At 38.3% G+C, this 23,476-nt stretch overlaps 1 protein-coding gene across 6 annotated transcripts in view; it reads right to left on the minus strand.

The window, feature by feature from the left end:
* Positions 1-23,476, minus strand: part of ARHGEF9 (Cdc42 guanine nucleotide exchange factor 9) — a 601,826-nt gene that overhangs the window by 198,789 nt on the left and 379,561 nt on the right. For all 6 annotated transcript variants that reach the window (XM_049767266.1, XM_049767262.1, XM_049767264.1 and 3 more), the window contains exon 5: positions 2,443-2,675. In XM_049767266.1, coding sequence (XP_049623223.1) covers positions 2,443-2,675 — 233 coding nt within the window. The remainder of the gene's footprint in view (positions 1-2,442; positions 2,676-23,476) is intronic.

Genomic DNA, 23,476 nt, shown 5'->3' on the forward strand with positions numbered 1-23,476 from the left:
TGGAGGATATCAAAACCAGAAATATTTGGAGTTAACATTGGTAAATTGTTAAGGTATGGCGTGGGCATGAATCAAAGCCCTTGAACAACCAGGATGCAAAAGAAGCATTATGGACACCCTGGAACATTTCCAAAGTTCGATTTCTTGAAGTGGGGGAGATTCCTGGTGTGTTGCAGGTGTATTTCCAGGGAGAACTGGCTTAGATAGACTTTTTCTAAGATTTCTCATACAGTCCTTAATGTTTTATAAATATAGTATTATGTCACATAAACAATAAAAGTTTGAATTATTTGTACCAATCTGTGACTCATAGAAATTTTATTGGATTTTTGTTTCTGTTTTATTTTCTGCTTCTTTGAAGAACCTTAAAATGATTAGAAGTGGATATTCTTTAAGGTAAATTACATTGACAAAGAAAATTAAAACAAATATAAACAAAGGGGTTTCCATCAAATTGCAAAGCCTTTCCACCACAAAAATTATGACCACCATAAAACTACTGGAAGAAATACTTTTATTCTACCAAATAGAAAGATAGCCATAGAGTAATCAAACTCACTTGTGGGATATAAAAAGATAGTTGGTAATAACATCCAGAAACAATAGAGATAAGGGCCATAAGGATGAGTCTATGGTAGGAAACTTGCCACAAATGTGGGTGGGGAGTTAGGAAAATAATTGGAAATGATCACTTTGGACATGGGTTAATTATATTATTGATGGTAGGGTATCATAAATGAAACATCCTAGCACTATACCCTCTGCCAAAATATCTGCTGTGCCCAATTATTATTTCAATATTCCAGTCCTCCATCCTATATCTGCCCCTGTTCTATTCCTCTCTCATAATCTTGCCCATAGTATGCTTACAACTGCAATGCTTAAATTATTAAAAAACTAAAGCAAAAAAATGACCTCAGATTGACATAAACAAAATCAACTGTACTTCATCAATTACCTTATAAAACAATATTTGTATGTCACTTCCAAGAAACCAACCATGAGATTTAAACAAAAACATAGACCTATTTGTAGAAAATAATGGAAAAATGGTAAAAGTTCTTTCTTTTTAGAGATCTAAGTCAGAAGATAAAATAAATGTGGCAACAGATAGAAGCTGAGTGGCTTGATATAAAGACTTGCTAGAAATTGGTCAGATTCTCTACATCACAAATGAAATAAATAATTTTAGAGTAGATATAGATCATCCACATTGTTGAACATGATAATTACTGGTAGGGTTATCATTGCCAATCAGTTAGATGAGCTTGTTGATACACTGGGTAATTTAAAAAAAAACACTAACAGTGGGGCCGGGAGGTGGCGCTAGAGGTAAGGTGCCTGCCTTGTCTGCGCTAGCTTTGGACGGACCGCAGTTCGATCCCCCGGTGTCCCATATGGTCCCCCAAGCCAGGAGCAACTTCTGAGCGCATAGCCAGGAGTAACCCCTGAGCGTTACCAGGTGTGGCCCAAAAACCAAAAAAAAAAAAAAAAAAAAAAAAAAAAAAAAACACCCAAAAAACAAAAACAACAACACTAACAGCATGTATTTGGAGGACTTTCAGGATTTTTTTCTCTCATTTATGCTTTGGATCTAAGGATAAAATATGGTGATATATGCAGCCGGTTAAGGTCAGAAAAGGGTTTTTTTTTGCAGGGGGTGATTACACCCAGCAATGCTCAGGGAGAGTCCTTCTGGTTCTGCACTGAGAAATTTCTAATTTCTTTTACCAATGCTCTGGCAGACCACATGGTATGCTGTGTATTAGTGCAGCTGTCTGCAAGGCAAATGTCCAACCCACTTTGTTTCTAATCTCACAGATTGAAAATTTTTTGTTCTGTTTTGTATAGTTTTGGAAACATACCCAGAGATGTTTAGAGCGTTACACTAAGAAATCATTACTGGCAGGGTTGGAGGACAATATGGGGTTCTTGAAATTGAACCTGGGTCAAAGACATGTGAGCAAATACCCAACAACTGACTTAACACTCTGACCCCCAAAGCTGGACAAGGTTTGAAAAGATAAGGTGTGTTGTATTGGTAAAGAAACCTTAAGTTAGTTAGCTTAACAAATAAATTGTAAGGATATTTGAATTTTTCAAGTAGAGTAGGATAAGCACTTGAAACATAGATTTTTCAGATTTATTAACTTGGTTGAGAACACCATAAAACTCACTAAAGTATGAAAATATTATCTAGTTTGGAAAGTATTGATTCTGCTGAGCTTCTGTTAAAATTGATTTAAAACTTTACAAGAAACTTTTGTAAGCATTGCAACACATCACTCACGAGGTAGTTAAGCAGGATCATATTATCATCCAACTGTGCATTTAAACTAAGTGAACCTCCATAAAAAGCAAAAATATGAATCTCAGTGAGAAAAAAACATGTAAAAAAGAGTGTGTTTCTGGCCCCTACACCCTGACTTTTTTAAATCTTACCTATGATCCTGGGCAGTGTATTTGAGGAGCTCAGCTAACTGTAGGGGATATTTGCAGATCTTCTGCACTGGAGTCAAAAGGAAACCATCAATAGCGATGTCAATCATCTGCTGCAAGAGTCGACAGGCCTCAAAGAAGTGTTGGTAGCGGCTGTCCTTCATCAGTTTGGAAAGCTCCATGCAGGCGTCAAGGTGGTTATTACAGTACTCAGAGTATATCCAAAATCCATCTTGCTGTGAGCAGAGAAAAGTAGAGATAAGGAGTAAATCTAATGAGAACCCCCAAAGACGTTTTAGACAACCAAGAATTCCTTCAACAAATGAATGGCTAAAGAAACTGTGGTGCATATACATAATGGAATATTATGCAGCCATCAGGAGAGATGAAGTCATGAAAATTTCCTGTACACGGATGTACATGGAATCTATTATGCTGAGTGAAATAAGTCAAAGGGAGAGAGATAGACACAGAATAATCTCCCTCATCTATGAATTTTAAGAAAAATAGAAGACACTTTTGCAATAATCCTCAGAGACAAAGAGAGGAAGGCTGGAAGTTTCAGATCACAATATGAAGCTCACCACAATAAGTGGTAAGTGCAGTTAGAAAAACAACTACACTGAGAACTATCATAACAATGTGAATAAATGAGGGAGGTGGAAAGTCTCTCTAGAGTACAGGTGGGGGTGGGGTGGGGAGGAGGGAACTTTGGGACATTGGTGGTGGGACTGTTGCATCGGTGAAGGGGGTGTTCTTTAAATGACTGAAACCGAACTACAATCATATTTGTAATCAAGATGTTTAAATAAAAATATTAATTAAAAACAAAAGAAGTTTTAAATAATTGATAAAATGTCCTTACCTAAAATTGCATTGTACTAGCATAAATATAGATCTGTAGGTCAATGGAACAGCATTGGGAGTCTGAATTAATTCCCCGGAATTATAAACATTTAATATATGAAAAAGAAGCTGAGTGTATGAACCATTGCGCCACCAACAAATTCAAGAAGAAAATGGACTGGCACTTTTCCAAAAAAGACATATAGATGACCAAAAATATAAAATATTTTTAATGTTACTCATGATTTTATAAATTAAAATCAAAGCTTCATTGAGATGTTTCATGCCATTAATTATGGTATATATAAAAATTCTGGAAACAGGGACCAGAGCAATAGAACAGTGGGTAGAGCACTTGCCTTGAACTTGGCAGGTTCAGGTTAAATTGCTGGCATCTCATATGGTTCCCCCAAGCCAGTAAGGAGTAATTTCCCCCCCTCCCCTAAGGAGTAATTTCTTAGTGCAGAGCCTGGAGTAACCCCTGACTCCCACTAAGTATGGCCCAAAAGCAAAACAAAAAATTCTGCAAATATCCAGTGTTTACAGAGGTTTGCTGAAAAGGAACTTTCATCTATGTTGGTGGGAAAGTTGTCTCGTGAAGATTTTATTGAAAGCAATAAGAAAATCTTCATCTCAAAAAATAAACAGAACTCCCAAATAAAACAGTGATAGCCCTTCTTAGCTTCTATCCCCACATGGAAAATCATTAATGCAAAATTATCTACAAAAAACCCCATGTTTATTACAGTACATTCACAATTACAGATAAGTGGGAAAAAAATTACAGTATATATGCACAATGAAATACTATAAAACTTTGAAAAACTTTAAGAAAAAATAATATCACACATTTCACCACAATATGTGTGAACTTGAAGGAACCGTGCTGAGGCATCAGTCAGAAGTAAAGTATAGTTCCATAATGACTACAGTATAGTATAGTATAGTTCCATATATTGAACTTAATGATAGCACAATAAGGAGCCAAAAACAACACAATATAATCATAGATTCAGATGTGTGAGTTTTGAGGGTGTTAAGAAGAGGGTACAGCAGTCCTTGAAGTTGTGGGTATAACGATTATGGTTGTGTAACACTGAAATTAAATAATGAGAAACTATCATTAAGAGAAAGCTAAGTCACAAAAGCTCAATAAATAAATATAAAATTAAATAAAATAAAGACACCTTAAAGGTATGAAGAGGGAATATTTATAATATTTTATCATACTATTCTAAATTGATAATTTAATAAATAAAGCAATTATTGGGAATAAAACAAATCATTAATTGCACAAGTAAATAATTGTATAGGAGTTGTATAAAATAAAATAACAAATATGTGATAAAATATCCAGACAATAACAAAACATAACATGGCAATAAACTCCAGTTCTGGATAACAGAAATAATCCAGGGGTAGTACGTCTACTCATGTCAGATTTTATAGTTTTAAACAAATCCTACCTTTGTGAAGAACTATAAAAATTTGTAAAAATATAATAGAATTTTGCTTGAAAGAATCACATAATCCAGAGTCTCAACTTGTATACAAAAATATTCTCTAAGAAATACACTCTGGGAACTTGTCCTCATAAAAAATAACTCAAGGATGGCTATGATTATAGCTAGCATAATTTAAGTATTAGAATAAAAAGTGTTTGCAAAAATGCACACAGAAGCTAATAACACAGCAGGCAAGAGTATAATAGAAAACAAATATCTGCCAGGTGCAAAATTTGTCAGGCAAGTACATAGTGGTCTTTTTGATGTAAGAAATATATGAGGTAAAATAAAATTGTTTTCATGACATCACTATATTTAAAGGGTGGATGCTATAAAGTACTACAGCCCCTCATCTTCAAGTACCTAATTAATATATATGTCATTAATAAATGTCCTTAATGTTTCTGTTAACATTGGCTCACATGCTGGGATACTATCCAGGTGAGTGTTGGAGAAAGAATTTTGTTTGGAATAAATGACCAGCCTGTAAGATATCTGATGGTTTCCCAATTGACTGGAAGCTTGCACAGTTTGTGTGTGATTGTCTCCTTATGTGTTTGTCTATTTCATTCTGAAGTAGGTAAGCAGGAAGGTTGCACCCTTATAGCAATGTGTTATTGGAATGCATTGGAATTTTGGATTGTAATAAAACCAAGAGATAGAATTTAAAGGAGTTATTCTTTTTTCCCTTTAAACCATAATAATAAATCTACCAGCTATACTGCAGGCCCAGAGAAGGGTGGGCATCCTATAAAGAAAGCTCCAGAAGGAAAAAAGTCAGAAAATTAAAATCAATAAAAACTATAAACTAATCTCAACTCTTCTCCCTAGTAACCATGCTAACAGGGACAGTTATCTTGGTAGAAGCCCTTTGTGGGACAGTTTGGGGGAAACCATATATAAGGCAAGTGGGAAGAAAGAGGGATCTTCCTGTTCATGTATATAATGCCTTCACACATATATCACCTGATTCTCTCCTCCTGAAAGGTGTACTGTCATACTTTCACTCTGGGCATCTTTCCAATTCTGTTGAAGCCAACATTTTTTTCTTTCTTGAATTTTTGAATAATTCTGTCTTTCTCGTTTTCTTTCCCACATCTTCACCTGAACCACCAAATAAAACTTTGGTTCATGTCTCTTTCTCTTCTGAAATTCTTTTCTACCACGAAGGCTTAGTAAAGATGCCACAAAAAGAAAACCACAGATCAATATCCCTGATGAACACTGATTCAAAGATCCTCAACAAAATCCAAACAAATAGTATTAAACACCTCATGAATGTCATGTCATACATCATGACAAAGTTGATTTCATTCCAGAAATACAAGGATGGATTAACATTTACAAGTTAATCAATATAATACACCATTTAAAGAAAAGAAAAAATAAAAACCATATGATCATATCAATAGATGCAGAGAAAACATTTGATAAGGCCCAAAACCTACTCTTGATAAAAATCTTAACAAATAGAAATGGATGGAAACTTTCTCAATATAATATAGTCAAGTTATTTACCAGAAACCCAGTGCAAATATTTTACTCAATAGAGATAAACTTAAAGCCTTTTCTCTAAAATATGGCACAAGACAAGGATTCCACTCTAATCTCTATTTTACATAGTATTGAAAGTACTTTTCATAGCATTTAGACAAGAAAAGATATCAAGGATATACGAATAGAAAAGGAAGAATTTGCGTTTTCACTGTGAAGATAACAGATTACTATATTTGGACAATTCTAAAAACTTTAGCAAAATACTTCTTAAAAAAAAGAGATTTGTAGAGCAAATGCTACTCTGTTTCCACCCTTTCTGGGTGGGTTGACTCACCTTCAAGGAAGGGGAGCCTTTTGTGGATGAAGCCACACACAGGATTAAATCATAGGCCTGAGCACAGAGCAGAGAAGACAGTCCAGAGATATATGCTGGGCTTCAGAGATCCAGAACAGTTCCTAATGTAATTTTTTCTCTGTGTTTCAGTGGTGTTTTTTTCATTAGAAAGAGCACACGGCCACGAAGTGAAGCAGAGTGGCAGTGCCTTTCTGGAGCCTCTAGGAGAGCGATTTTGCTGGGCCCTTTTTGGCCCACTCACGAGAGGTTCAGGACACAGGTCAGTAGAAAAACACGCATTGGTAAAACTCACAATTTTTCACAGTTGGGAATTGCTGGGCAGGCACAGATTTTCCCAGCTTGACATCACAGACAAGCAACCTGCCTTTCTGCAACTTACTGCTGATATTCGGTTTTCACTTTTGGATGCAGTCTTCCTTGGAGTTCCCAGACCAGCCTGAGTGCCTCTAGAAGAGCGATTTTACTGGACCCTTTTTGGCCCACTCACGAGAGGTTCAAGAGACAGGACAGTAGAAAAACACGCACAGACAATACTCCCAGTTTCTCTGGAAAACAGTCTAGAGAGTGATTAGTAAACTCAGAATAGAGCTACCATATGGCCCAGTGATTGCTCTCCTGGGTATATATCCCCAAGTCGGAAAGACATTCATCTCAAAATATGTGTATACATATTATAGCAGCACTCAGCACAATAGCCAAGATTTGGAACCAACCTCGATGTTCAACAACAGACGATTGGATCTTGAAAATGTGTATAAATACACAATGGAATACTACATAGCAGTTAGAAATGATACAATCATAGACTTTGCAGCAACGTGGATGGATCTACAAAATATTATGTTAAATGAAGCAAGCCAGAAGATAAAAGATAGTAGTGATTACCAACTGGGAGAGACTGTGAGTGTCGCCTGTGAATGTTTTTTTACTGTCCTGTGTCCTGAAACTCTCCTGAGTGGGCAGAGAAGGGCCCAGCAAAATTGCTCTCCTAGAGTTGCTCAGGGCCAGAAAGCTAAGGAATACTGAGTCTCAGAATGAAGACTGGCTATAAAGGAAACCAGCAGAAAAGCAGGTCCTCTGTGGAGTGAGGCCGAAGAATCTGCCCCAGCTGAGTGATTACCAACAGGGAGAGACTGTGTTTCTTGTGCGTGTTTTTCTACTGTACTGTGTCCTAAACCTCTACGGAGTGCTTTGGGGCCGTGTGCTCTTTCTAACGAGTGAATCCTACCATAACACACAGAAAAAATCAAACTATAAGTGTGACAATGGGGAAAACTCTCAGGCGAACACCATGTACAGAGTATGAAGATGATAGCGCTGATGACACAAAAAATACAAACCATCTGATTAATCTCTCAGATAAGAAGTTTAGATTAGAAATATGCAGGATCCTCATGGAAATAAAAGAAAATAGAACACAAAGACAGAAATCAGGAAACTATAAACTGAAATAACAGATCTCTAAAACACGGTAGCTGAACTGATCAATGGATAGCCACTTCAGCAGGGTAACTGCAACCGAGAACAGAATCAGTGAATTGGAAGATCAAATGCAGAACAACTCCATACAGCAGAAGAGACTTGGAAAAATCCTTAAAGAAAATGATCAGACAATGAAAAAAGTACTCAAGGAATGTGAATAGATGAAAATAGAAGTCTTTGATAAACTCAGCAGAAACAACATAAGAATCATTTGAGTCCCAGAGGCCCAGGAAGGGGATCCACTGTAAGAATCACAATCAAGGACATCATCACAGAGAAACTCCCAGAGCTAAAATTTGAATCCACTCAAATCCTGCATGTTCAATGAGTACCAGCTAAAAGAGACCCCAGGAAAAACACCCCAAGACACATCCTAGTCACAATGATGAATCCCACAGATAGAGACAGAATACTGAAAGCAGCAAGAACAAAAAGGAAAATAACATTCAAAGGAGCATCCATAAGATTTACAGCAGACTTGTCATAAGAACCTCTCAAGGCCAGAAGACAGTGGTGGGATATTGTGATGAGATGAATGAAATGGAGGCTTCACCTAGAATATTGCACCCAGCCTGACACATGTTCAGGTTTGAAGGAACGATACATAGCTTCAATAAGCAACAACTCAAAAACTTCACAGATGCAAAACCAGCCTTAAAGGAAAAACTGAAAGGTCTACTTTAAGACAAGAAATACCAAAAAAATCACCAAACTTATATACAAAGATGACATTAAATCCCATGAAAATTATATGCCTTATGTCAATGGACTAAATGCACCAATTAAGACACACAGAGTGGCGAAGTGGATCAAAAAGATGAACCCAATCTTCTGCTGCCTTCAAGAAACACACCTGAATAGTCAGAAAAAACATAGACTCAAAATCAAAGGCTGGAGGAAAATCATCCAAGCAAACACCCTTAAAAAAGCTGGGGTGGCCATATGCATATCTGATGACACGAACTTTAGACTCAGAAAAGTTGTAAGGAACAAAGATGGACACTTCGTACTAATCAAAGGATATATGCAACAGGAAGAATCACAAAACTAAACATGTATGCACCCAGTGAGAGACCAGCAAATTATCTAATGCAATTATTGACAAATTGAAAGAAGACATCAATAATAACAATAATTGTGGAACACTACAACACAGCCCTCTAAACACTTGATAGGTCAATCAGACTGAAACCCGACAAAAATATACTAGCCCTGAAAAGATAAATGGAAGAAAGAGGACTACTAGGTATATATAGGAGACTCAATCCCCAGAAACCTGAATATACATTCTTCTACAAGGTACATGGGTCATTCTCCAGATAGACCACATACTAGCACATAAAACATACCTCCATGAAATCAAGAATACAGAAATTTTGCAGGCTAACTTTGCTGACCACACGGCTCTGAAATTAGATGTGAACTACAAGGGACACAAAAATACTTTAAAAACTGGAAATTAAACAGCCTGCTACTAAACAACCAGTGGGTCCATGATGAAATCAAAGAGGAAATCAAAACTTTCCTGGAAACAAATGACAATGAAGACACAAACTACCAGAATCTATGGGACACAGCAAAAGCGGTCCTGAGAGGAAAATTTATAGCTTTGCAAGTACACATAAGGAATGAAGAAGAGGCATACCAGAACAGCTTAATGACTCAGCTAATACAATTAGAAAATGATCAACACAAAGAATCAAAAATAGGGAGACAGAAGGAAATAACAAAGCTGAGAGCAGAAATCAATGAAGTGGAAATGAAAAAACAAATTCAAAACATACCCGAAAGTAGAAGATGGTTTTTTTTATAAACCATTGGCAAAACTCACAAAGATAAAGAGACAGAAACCTGATAACTCCTATTAGAAATGAAATGGGGAGATCACTACAGATATTGCAGAGATTTAAAGGGTAATCAGAGACTACTTTGAGAAACTCTATGCTACTAAACATGAGAATCTGAAAGAAATGGATAAATTCTTGGACTCTTTTAACCTTCTACAGTTGAAAAGGAGGATGTAGCATATCTAACACCCCCATCACTATTGAGAAAATTACAATGGCAATCAAATATCTGTCCAAAGATTAAAGCCCAGGCCCAGAAGGATTTACTAATGAATTCCTTCCGACCTTTCAAGAGAAATTATTACCAATCCTAGCTAGTCTCTTTCATGAAATTGAAAAAAATGAGAATACTTCAAAACAGCTTTTATGAAGGCAGCATCACCTTGATAACAAAACCAGACAGAGATGCTGCCTGAAAAGAAAATTACAGACAAATATCCCTGATGAACACAGAAGAAAAGATCCTCGACAAAATCCTGGCAAATAGGAGCCAATGCCTCATCAAGGAGACCATTCACTACGATCAAGTAGTTGTCATCCCACGAATGCAAGGATGGTTTAACATCTGTAAATTGATCAACATAATACACAACATCAACAAAAAGAATAATAAAAACCACATGATCACATCAATAGATGCAGAGAAAGCATTTGATAAGGTACAACACCCATTCTTGATAAATTCTTTCAGCAAGATGGGAATGAATAGAACATTTCTCAATATAATCAGGGCCATCTTCCACAAGCCAATGGCAAATATTCTCAATGAAGAAAAACTAAAAGCCTTCCCTCTAAATTCTGGTACAAGACAAGGCTGTCCTCTCTCACCACTCCTCTTCTACATTGTACTGGAAGTACTTGCTATAGCAATTAGGCAAGAAAAAGATATCAAGGGCATCCAGATAGGAAAGGAAGAAGTCAAGTTCTTACTGTTTGCCGATAACATGATACTCTACTTAGAAAATCCTAACGACTCTACCAACAGGCGCCTAGAAACAATAGATTCATATAGCAATGTGGCAGGTTACAAAATTAACATAAGAAATCAGTGGCCTGTTTATACACCAATAATATCAGGGAAGAAATGGACATTAAGAAAACAACCCAACGCCTGCCCAGTGGTTCCTGACTGTGAGAAACTGTTAGTGTTGCCTGTGCGTGTTTTTCTGCTGTCCTATCTCCTGAACCTCTTGGGAGTGGGCCAAAAATGGGCCCAGTAAAATCGCTCTCCCAAAGGCTTCAGAAGAGCACTTGGCTCTGCTTCGCTTCACAGATATGCGCTCTTTCTAATGAAAGAACGCCACTGCGACAAGAAGAAAAAATCACACTAGGAACTCTGAAGCCCAGCATTTCTCTCCAGACTGACTTATCTGCTGCATGCTAGGGCCTAAGATTTGATATTGTGTGAGTCTTCATCCATGGAGTACTTCCCTTCCTTGGAGGCGAGCCAACCCACCCAGAAAGGGTGGAGCCAGAGGAGCATGGCTGCGCATATCATTTAGCCAACGAATATGACCACAGCACATAGAAAAACCGACAATACAAGTGTGACAATGGGGAAACAACGCAGGCTAGCATCAGACATAGAGAATGAAGATGGCAACTCTGATGACTGGAAAATGAGCAACCAATTAGTCAGTCTTTCAGATAAGAAGTTTAGAGTAGAAATATGGAAGATGCTCACAGAACTCAAAGAAACTATGGATCGAGTTGAACAGAACACTAATAAGAACCAAGAAAATATAAAGACAGAAATTAGAAAACTTCAAACTGAAATAAAAGGTCAAATAACAGATTTGAAAAACTCAGTAAAAAATTGAAAGACAAAATGGATAAGATCTCCAACAGGGTAACAGAAACTGAGGATAGAATTAGTGCTCTGGAAGATGAGATACAAAACAACTCTATACAGCAGGAGAGATTGGAAAAAACCATAAAGCAAATGAACAGACAATAGAAAAATTACTCAAAGAATGTGAACAGATGAAAATAGAAGTCTATGATAAGCTCAACAGAAACAACTAAAGAATCATTGGAATTCCAGAGACCCAGAAAGAAAATCTTCAGGAATAATCAATGGCCAAGAACACAATTAAAGAGAAACTTCCAGAGCTAAAGAATATATGCAATCAAATCCTGCATGCCCGAAGAATACGAACTAAAAGAGACCTCAGAAAAAACACCCCAAGAAACATCCTGTCACAAAGACGAATCCAACAGATAGAGACAGAATTCTGAAAGCAGAAAGATCATAAAGGGAAATTACATTCAAGGGAAAATCCTTGAGATTTACAGCAGACCTGTCACCAGAAACACTCAACGCCAGAAAGCAGTGGTGGGACATAGTGACAAAATTAAATGAAATAAATGCTTCGCCTAGAATACTGCACCCAGCAAAACTCAGTTTCATGTTTGAAGGAAGAATACATGGTTCCAAAGATAAACAATAGCTCAGAAACTTTGAAGACTCAAAACAAGTCTTAAAAGAAAACTGAAAGACCTAATTTAAGAAAAGACTGACCAAAAGACACACCAAACTTAGATATAAAGATGGCTTTAAATCCCAGGACAATTCTTTCTCTCAATGTCAATGGACTAAATGCTCCAGTTAAGAGACGCAGAGTGGCAAAATGGATCAAAAAACTCAATCCAACCTTCTGCTGCCTACAAGAAATGCACCTGAATAGTCAGAAAAAAAATAGACTCAAATCAAAATCTGGAGCAAAATTATCCAAGCAAACAACACCCATAAAAAAGCTGGAGTGGCCATACTAATATGAGATGATGAAAACTTTATACTAAGGAAAGTTTAAGGGGCAAAGATGGGCATTTTGTATTAATCAAGGGATATGTACATCAGGAAGAAATCACTCCCTAAACATACATGCACCGAAGGACGGGCCAGTGAAATATTTAATACAATTGTTGACAAATCTGAAAAATAATATCAATAAAACACAATAATTGTGGGGGACCTCAACACAGCTTTGTCAACACTTGATAGGTCAACCAGAATTAAAACCATCAAGAATATAATAGACCTGAGAAGAGAAATGGAAAAAAGAGGCCATATATATATATATATATATATATATATATATATATATATATATATATATATATATATGACACTCCACCCACAGAAACCTGGACACACATTTTTCTCAATGTACATGGAACATTCTCCAGGATAGACTACATGCTGGTACATAGAACATACCTCCATAATATCAAGAGGATAGAAATTTTGCAGGCTACCTTCGGTGACCACAAGTCTCTGAAATTTTTTGGTGAATTTCAAAGGGACACTGAAGAAAAACTTTAACACCTGGAAGTTAAACAGCCTCATACTCAATAACCAGTGGGTCCGAGATGAAATCAAGGAGGAAATCAAAAGGTTCCTGGAAACAAATGACAATAAAGACACAAACTACCAGAACTTATGGGACACAGCAAAAGCAGTACTGAGAGGAAAATTTATAGCTTTGCAAGCACACATCAGGAAGGAAGAAGGAGCCTACCTGAATAGCTTAATGATGCAGCTCATAGAACTAAAAAGTTCTCAATAAAAGGACCCAAAAATAGGGAGACAGAAGAAAATACCAAAGCTGAGAGCAGAAATCAACTACGTGGAAACCCAAAAAACAATTAGAAAGATCAACGAAAGTAGAAGTTGGTTCGTTGAAAAAATAAACAAGATTGATAGATTATTAGCAAAACTAACAAAGAGAGAGAAAAACTTGATAAATCGTATTAGAAATGAAAAATGGGGGATCACTACCGATATTGCAGAGATTCAAAGGGTAATCAGAAACAACTTTGAGAAGCTCTATGCCACTAAAAATGAGAACCTGGAAGAAATGGATAAATTCTTGGACTCTTGTAACCTCCCACGGTTGAATAAAGAGTATGTAGCATATCTGAACAACCCCATCACTATTTATGAAACTAAAATGGTAATCAAATATCTGCCCAAAAACAAAAGACCAGACCCAGATTGATTCACTATTGAAGTCTTTCAAACCTTCCAAGAGGAACTACTACCAATCCTGGCAAGGCTCTTTCATGAAATCGGAAAAACGGGAAAACTTCCAAATAGCTTTTATAAAGCCAACATCACCTTGATATCGTAACCAGACAGAGATGCTACGAAAAAAGAATATTACAGACCAGTATCGCTGATGAATGCAGATGCAAAGATCCTCAACAAAATCCTGGCAGCCCTTGCCCCCGGGAAGGTAAGGAAGTCCCTCCCGCCCGCCCCGACCGCGCGAACGCCAGCCTCCCTCCGGCTGGGGTTCCCTTGCCCCCGGGAAGGTAAGGAAGCCCCTCTCGCCCGCCCCGACCGTGCGACCGGCTGCCTCCCTCCTGCTGGGGCTCCCTTGCCCCCGGGAAGGTAAGGAAGTCCCTCCCGCCCGCCCCGACCGTGCGACCGGCTGCCTTCCTCCTGCTGGGGGTCCTTTGCCCACAGGAAGGTAGGGAAGTTCCGCTCACCCACGCGGACAGCGTGAACGTGCCCGCCCCCCGTCGGGTATCTCCTGCCTCCCAGAAATAGCTGACAACAGTAGGGCAAAGCAACGAATCAGGCCACAAAAAGCACAAGAGGAGCCAAACCGGGGCAAGCCCACCCAACAGTACCACTAGATCCACCCTCAGGGAGGGGACCCATTCCCACACCACAGGGGATCAAAACAGACTGAAATTGGAAGAAACAGCACTCCAAAGCACACCAATAAACACAAGGAAATATGGGTAAATCAAAGAGAACCCTAAGATCTGAAGATACGGAGACAAACCCTAACAAATTTCCAAGTCCGCCAAAACGCACAGATTTGTGGGAAAGTGACCTAAAAGCAGCAATGAGGAAGGAAACACAAGAACTAATAAAAGAAATGAGAGAAACTTTAGCTACCGAGTATAAGATATCTATGGAGGAACGAATCACCCAAATTAAAGAAGAAATGTTAAAGAGTATGAGAGAGTTCATTCAAAAAGAAGTGAAGGAATTAACAGACAAAGTAACAAGCCTTACTAGCAGAAACACAGAGTTGGAGAAACACATCGAAGGACTCGAAGGAAAACTGCAAACAAAAAATGACCAAGAAACCAACAAAGAAATAAAAGGCAAAGCACTGGAAGGAAAAGTCCAGTACCTAATGAACAAGGACAAAAGAAACAATCTAAGAATCGTGGGTATACCAGAAGGGGAGGAAATAGGGAAAGGGGAAGAACAAGTAGTCAGAGAGATAATAGCAGAGAACTTCCCCACCCTTTGGAATGAAACTTCAGGGCAATTCCAGGTAATCAAGAGAGTTCCTAGTAAGATAGATCCTAATAAACCTACACCAAGACATATAGTAATCCAAATGGCAAAAAACAAAGAGAAAGAGGAACTTCTTAAGGCAATAAGAGAGAAAAAAAACCTCAAGTACAAAGGTAGGGACATAAGAATCAAACCAGATCTCCCAATCGAAATAATTCAAGCAAGGAGACAGTGGAATGACATATTTAAACGACTGAATGAAAGAAACTTCCAACCTAGAGTCCAATACCCGGCAAAATTATCATTCATATGGGAGAACAGACTGAAAACATTTTCAAACAAGACCGAACTAGAGCTATTTGTGCAAACAAAGCCGATCCTAAACGACCTACTCAGAGATGAATTACACAATCCAAACCCCCGATTGTAACAAAAGCCACCCTACACAACACAACTGCACAACAGTCCTCTCTCTCAATAATCTCCCTAAATGTTAATGGACTGAACTCTCCAATTAAAAGACACATAGTAGAGAACTGGATTAGGAAAAATAAACCGGACTTCTGTTGCCTACAAGAAACACACCTACAGCTACAGGACAAGCATAGGCTTAGAATCAAAGGATGGAAAGTAATTATTCAGGCCAATGGAAAACAAAAAAGAGCAGGGACAGCCATTCTTATATCAGACCAAATTGCATTCAACCTCAAGAAAGTGGTCAGAGATAAAGAGGGTCACTACATACTGATCAGGGGAACATTAGATCAAGAAACACTAACCCTGGTCAATATCTATGCACCCAATGTAGAGTCAGCAAAATATGTGAGGCAACTGCTCGTAAACCTGGAGAAACACATGAAGGGAAATGTGATAGTAGTAGGGGACCTCAATACTCCAATATCACCACTGGACAGATCCACCAAACAGAAAAATAGCAAAGAAATAAGAGCTCTAAATGAAAAATTAGAAGATTTAGGGCTAATAGACTTATATAGAGCCCTCCATCCCCAGAAAGCAGAATACACATTCTTCTCGAGCCCACATGGAACATTCTCCAGAATAGACCATGTCTTGGGATACAAAACCAACCTATATAAGACCACAAAGGTAAGGATCATTAGAAGTACCCTTTCAGATCACTATGCAACAGAACTCAAAATCAATGTCAAGAAAAAACAATGGAGAAAAACTAATACCTGGAGATTAAACAACATGCTGCTCAACAACAGCTGGATCAAAGAACAACTCAAGGAAGAAATAAAAAGATTCCTTGAGACAAATGATAATGAAGAGACAACATGTCAAAATTTATGGGACACAGCAAAAGCAGTAATTAGGGGGAAACTCATAGCGATACAGGCCTATGTCAAGAAACAAGAAAATAACAAAACCAACAGTTTAAAAGATCACCTCAAAGAATTGGAACAACAGCAACAGAGAAATCCAACCACAACCAGAAGGCAAGAAATAATAAAAACCAGAGCAGAAATAAACAGCATAGAAACTAAAAAAACAATACAAAAAATCAATGAAACCAGGAGTTGGTTTTTCGAAAAAATAAACAAGATAGACAAACCACTGGCAAAACTCACCAAAAAGAAGAGGGAAAACACCCAAATCAGTAGGATCACAAATGAAAGGGGAGAGATTACAACAGAACCTCAAGAAATACAACATATCATAAGATCATATTATGAACAACTATACTCAGCTAAGATAGAGAACCCAGAAGAAATTGACAGATTCTTGGACAAACACCCTCTTCCAAGACTGGAAAAGGAAGAACTAGAAAGCCTAAACAGACCAATCACCTCAGAGGAAATTGAAGATGTAATTAAAAAACTCCCTAAGAACAAAAGCCCAGGCCCAGATGGATTTACAGGTGAATTCTACCAAACATTCCGGGAAGATTTACTACCACTTTTCCATAGGCTCTTCCAAGCCATAGAAAAAAACAGGAATCCTCCCTAACTCCTTCTATGAGGCAAATATCACACTCATTCCCAAAGATGGCAAAGATACCACCAAGAAAAAAAACTACAGACCAATCTCACTAATGAACATAGATGCAAAGATACTCAACAAAATCTTAGCAAACCGAATCCAGCACTTCATCAAAAAGATCATACATCATGACCAAGTGGGATTTATACCAGGAATGCAAGGTTGGTTCAACATACGCAAATCAATCAACATTATACATCACATCAACAAGAAAAACAAAAACCATATGATCATATCAATCGATGCAGAGAAGGCATTTGACAAGATCCAACACCCTTTCATGTTAACGACACTCAGCAAAATAGGGTTAGAAGGAACCTTCCTCAAGATAGTCACAGCTATCTATGAAAAGCCTACAGCCAACATTATACTTAATGGCGAGAAACTAGAAGGATTTCCATTAAGGTCAGGAACTAGACAAGGCTGTCCACTCTCTCCACTCTTATTCAATATAACCCTAGAAGTCCTAGCAATAGCAATCCGACAAGAGAAGGGAATCAAAGGAATCCAAATTGGGAAAGAGGAACACAAGCTATCTCTATTTGCAGATGATATGATGATATACATCGAAAATCCTAAAGAGTCCACAGTAAAACTCCTAGAAACAATTAACCAATACAGCAAAGTGGCTGGATACAAAGTCAATACACAAAAGACAGTAGCATTTCTATATACAAACAACGAAATCGAGGAGAGAGAGATTAAAAACACAATACCATTTAAAATAGTATCAAAAAATATCAGGTACCTAGGAATCAACCTTACAAGGGAAGTGAAAGACCTATACCAGGGAAACTTCAAAATGCTTCAGAAAGAAATTGAAGACGATCTAAAGAATTGGAAAAACATCCCATGCTCATGGATAGGTAGAATTAACATAGTCAAAATGACTATCCTACCCAAACTACTATATAGATTTAATGCAATCCCTATCCAAATCCAGACACCATTCTTTAAAGAAATAGAACAATCAATCATAAAATTTATCTGGAACCACAAAAGACCCAGGATAGCCAAAAACATACTGAAAAACAAAAATCTGGGAGGCATCTCCTTACCTAACTTGAAACTATACTATAAAGCCATAGTAGTCAAAACAGCATGGTACTGGAACAGAGACAGGACTTCAGACCAATTGGTCAGAACAGAATTCCCAGACATAAACCCCAAGATATACAGCCAACTAATATTTGATAAAAGAGGTAAGAACCTGAAATGGAACAAAGGAAGTCTATTCAACAAATGGTGTTGGTACAACTGGAAAACCACATGTACGAAAGTGAAGATTGACCCATACCTCACCCCTTATACAAAAGTTAACTCAAAATGGATCAAAGACCTTGAAATCAGACCTGAATCTATAAAGTTTATCGAGAATAAAATAGGCAGAACACTCGAAGACCTATACATCAAAAAGGTCTTTGAGAATGGAGCACCAATGGCAAGAACATTAGCATCAAATATAAACAAATGGGACTACATTAAACTTAAAAGCTTCTGCATGGCAAAAGAATCCCTACTTAATGCAAGAAGACAGTTAACAGAATGGGAAAAAATCTTTTCACTCGACATATCAGATAAAGGGCTGATATCTAGAACATACAAAGCACTCAGAAAGCTGAGCCCCCCAAAACCAAATAAAGCCATTAAAAAATGGGGAGATGAAATGAATAGACACTTCTCTGAGGAAGACAGAAGGATGGCCAACAAACACATGAAAACATGCTCACCTTCACTCATCATCAGGGAGATCCAAATCAAGACAACAATGAGATACCACCTTACACCAGTGAGGATGGCTCACATCAAAAATAATGGAAACAACCTTTGTTGGCGGGGATGCGGTATGAAAGGAACTCTCATCCACTGCTGGTGGGAATGCCCCCTAGTCCAACACCTATGGAGGAAAGTCTGGAGAGTGCTCAAAGAACTCAGAATTGAGCTGCCATTTGACCCAGCAATTGCTCTCCTAGGCATATATCCACAAGATGGAAGGACATTCATTCCAAAATACGTATGCACCCCACTATTTATTGCAGCACTCAGTATAATAGCCAAATCTTGGAACCAACCTAGATGTCCAACAACGGATGAATGGATCATTAAGATGTGGTACATATACACAATGGAATATTACATGGCAGTTAGAAATGATACAATCACAGACTTTGCAGCAACGTGGATGGACCTAGATCATGTTATGTTAAACAAAGTAAGTCAGAAGACAAAAGATAAACACAGAATGGTAGCACTATTCTGAAACACCTAGAACATATATTTTACACACAACTAATACCTAACAATCATACAACAGGGTTTAACAGGGTAGAAACTCCGAACACTGTAATAGTCAACATATACGTGGGAGCAGTGTCCAAAATACATGAAAAAGGAACAACGCAAACTCTTGACGGCTCATTATACCACAAAGAAAACAGCAACAACAGAAACAGCAACATAGAGAGAACAGGTACGTAATCAGACCCCCACAACAAAAGCTCACAATAATCCCTTAGAGATCGTAAACAGGAACACAAGTATAGAACACCACAGGAAATCACGGACTGCAATGGCAATATACCATAACACTACGTTTTAATTCCTTTACCTTGCTACATTTTAAATAACCTCTCAGCTTTTCTGTCCACAGGCACCCTTAGATACAAAGGGCGGACAAACTAAGATGGCATCTCGGGATACCACACGAGATACCATACCTTGCTTGCAAGACGAGATGGCCACGAGAAAACTCTTTAACATAGACTTTATTTCTAGGTTAAACCTTCTATTAGGAATTGAAGCACGGGACCAGTCAGACCACCAAAGCAGTACCTGTGACGACGTACAGACCTAAACTACAGGCTCTAGTCATCAAACACATTCAACCAAACCAGCATTCCCTTGCTATTCTCTCCTTTCTTCTCGCTACTTTTTTCTTTTTTTTCTCTTCTATTCTTCTCTTTACTTTTTCCCCTTTCTCTTCTCCCTTTCTACGGTATTTTCTCTTTTCTCTTCCTTCATACCCCTCCCATATACCTTCCCCTTCCCCCCCCCGGAAATCCAACTATCCCATCACCCCTCAATCCCATCCAGATCTCCCACCATATTAAAACTCTCCACCCTCAGTCCCTAATCTCTTAGGCATCAAGATCGACCTCCTACCCAACGAACCAGTACCCAGCACCCAGGCGAGGGGACACCCAGCCAATCCCACACCTCGTCTCCTGCAAGAAAAGACAGCCAACTTCCCTGAAGACTCATGCTACGAGACCCTCCCTACCATCTCCCCCTAACGTGGACTGTTTCCTGAAACCGGACTTAGGTCCAATAGTATCCCCAATGCAAGAACTCTTCCAAGAATTCCCTGCCGCAAATTTTTACCAATATGAAGAAGGTCAGGGGGAGTGATTGGAAGATGCCTGGGAACCCACACACCACAAGAAAAATCCAAAAGACAACGGGAAAAACTGTACTTTCAACATAGGCATAAGACCTGTAATACACCACCTCTTTACATGTTCTCCCCCAAATGTAAAGTAGTCTCTTGCACCACTTTGGTCTTTTAAAAACTTCGCTAACTCATTTTATCTCTCTCTCTTTTTTTTTAAATGTTTGCCCTACATATATATTTGTGGGCACCTACACTTTTATTTCTTTTTTTTTTTTTAATAATCGTTTTTGGGTATGCGACCTATTTTTGTTACCCACTCTGTCCAATCCAAATACACCGACAATATAATGGAGCACCACTTCCCTCTGCAAAGGCACACTAAATAAAGGGGAAATCTTACATATAAAAAAAGAGATCTTATCTACTAAAGATGGGAACTCATAGTTGTTTACAATACAGGGTTATCTCCTACCTTGAAAATATGTCATGTGGAATCAACTTAGACCTCAGGTGATTAGATACCATTCAACCAGCCTGAACCCTGGATCCCAGACATAGAAACGGCACAGCTCTTCACAACAGCTGCAAGAAACAAACTCCATCTGGGACAGCCTTAGTACTGCAGGGTCAACAACAAGGGCCAGCTTAAACACGATATCCCGACAATGAGGAAAATGTGAACAACTTGACCTCAGAGCAGTTTAGCCTACCTCACCAGCCAACGACAAGACAAAACCAGAAGACGTGGCACCCTTTGGTAGGTCCAAAAGCCAAGATTGTGTTTCACAGATGACTGGATACGAGAACCACGACCAGACTGTATACATCTTGGGACCAATAAAAAAGCCCTAGTCTAGGGTTTGAACTAAGACCTGCACAATAAGCATGATCCTCAGTTCCAAAGGTCCGGCAGAGACAATTGTAACGGAAAGGGGCTTCTGGAAGCACAAAGAAAGACGCTATCCTAGATGCCATCCTAGGTTCAGGGCAAAGACTAAGATCACCAACCACAGAAGACGGATTAAAATGGCACTGAGGTAACAGAACCTCTAGATTCACAAAGACTGACTTCACCATAAGTCCCATCTCAGGATCTGTACAGATACTGAGACCTCTAAACACAGAGCTCTGATTGCATCACCCTGGACAGAGCAGAAGTCTTCCACACACCAAAAAAAAAAAAAATAAAATAAAAAATAATAAAAAAACCCACCACCGGGAGAGTAATGATCCTGAGCAAAGACTAGAGTTGATCCCATGACAGTATACTCCAAGGACGGAGAAACCCCATATCGCATAGAGCAAGTGAATTCCTTTTCGAATGACCCCAATATTTACTGTGCCAGGGCAGAAGGGAAAAAAAAACACACACAAAACCTTGGACATTTATATATATATGTATATGTATATGTATATGTATATATATATTACCTTCATTTATTATTGTTATTATTATTTTTATTTACCTAGCTATTTTGGTCGATTTCTCTGTTTGGATGTGATTATTGAAATCGTTGTCCCCAGATATCCTTATTTATTTATTTATTTACTTTTTTTCTTTTCTCTCTTCCTTTTCTTTCGAGAGGGGCTACGCCATGTTTCTTATTTCAAGACCACGGCGTGTTTTTTTTTGTTTGTTTGTTTTTGGTTTTTGTTTGTTTTGTTTTATTTTGTTTATCTGTCTTTTGTGGTGCTTATCGATATAGCTGGAGTCCTCACTGGATATTTGACACTTCTTTTGGTACTGGTGGAGTGTTTCACATTCTTTCCCTCACTCATTTCCCAAATCGATGATGAGAACCTCTAGAAGGATTCTGCCCATCTTCGGGGTATTAGACTTTTACCCCCAGTTTATATATTTTCACCTTTTCAGGCAAAACCACGCAACTTGAACTAGCTAGCCCTGCCCCCACTTAGAGGGGGAAATCAGGGAGGCATCAAGACCAAACTGATGCAAGACTACTAAGTAGTAGGTTAGATACAGAGGGGACCACATATTCTAGACGCCCTGGGGGAGAGGGAAGAGGAAATGGGAGGTAGGACAAAAACGGAGGTGTAGGGAGGACAATTTAGGGATGGGAATCCCCCCTGATTTTATGTAAATATATACCTAAAATATTATTGTCAACAATATGTAAGCCACTATGATCAAAATAAAAATTACATTAAAAAAAATCCTGGCAAATAGGATTTAATAGCTCATCAAGAAGATCTTTCATTATGATCAAGTAGATTTCATCTCAGTAATGTAAGGATGGTTTAACATCCATAAATCTATCAACATAATACACAACATCAACAACAAGAAAAATAAAAATCACATGATCATATCAATAGATGCAGAGAAAGCATATGATAAGGTCCAACACCCATTCTTTTTTTTTTTTTTTTTTGGTTTTTTTTTTTTGGTTTTTGGGCCACACTCGTTTGGCGCTCAGGGGTTACTCCTGGCTATGTGCTCAGAAGTTGCTCCTGGCTTGGGGGACCATATGGGACACCGGGGGATCGAACCGCGGTCCGTCCAAGGCTAGCGCAGGCAAGGCAGGCACCTTACCTTTAGCGCCACCGCCCGGCCCCCCAACACCCATTCTTGATGAAAAGTCTCAGCAAGATGAGAATGAAAGAAACCTTTCTCAGTCTAGTTAAGGCCACATACCACAAAAAAGTGGCAAATATTATTCTCAATGGAGAAATAATAAAAGCCTTCCCTTTTAATTCTGGCACAAGGAAAAGCTGTCCTCTCTCACCACTCTTAATCAACATAGTGATCAGGCAAGAAAATATATCAACGGAATCCAGATAGGAAAGGAAGAAGTCAAGCTCTCACTGTTTGCAGATAACATGATA

This window comes from Suncus etruscus, chromosome X (genome assembly GCF_024139225.1).
Source record: "Suncus etruscus isolate mSunEtr1 chromosome X, mSunEtr1.pri.cur, whole genome shotgun sequence".
NCBI lineage: Eukaryota > Metazoa > Chordata > Mammalia > Eulipotyphla > Soricidae > Suncus > Suncus etruscus.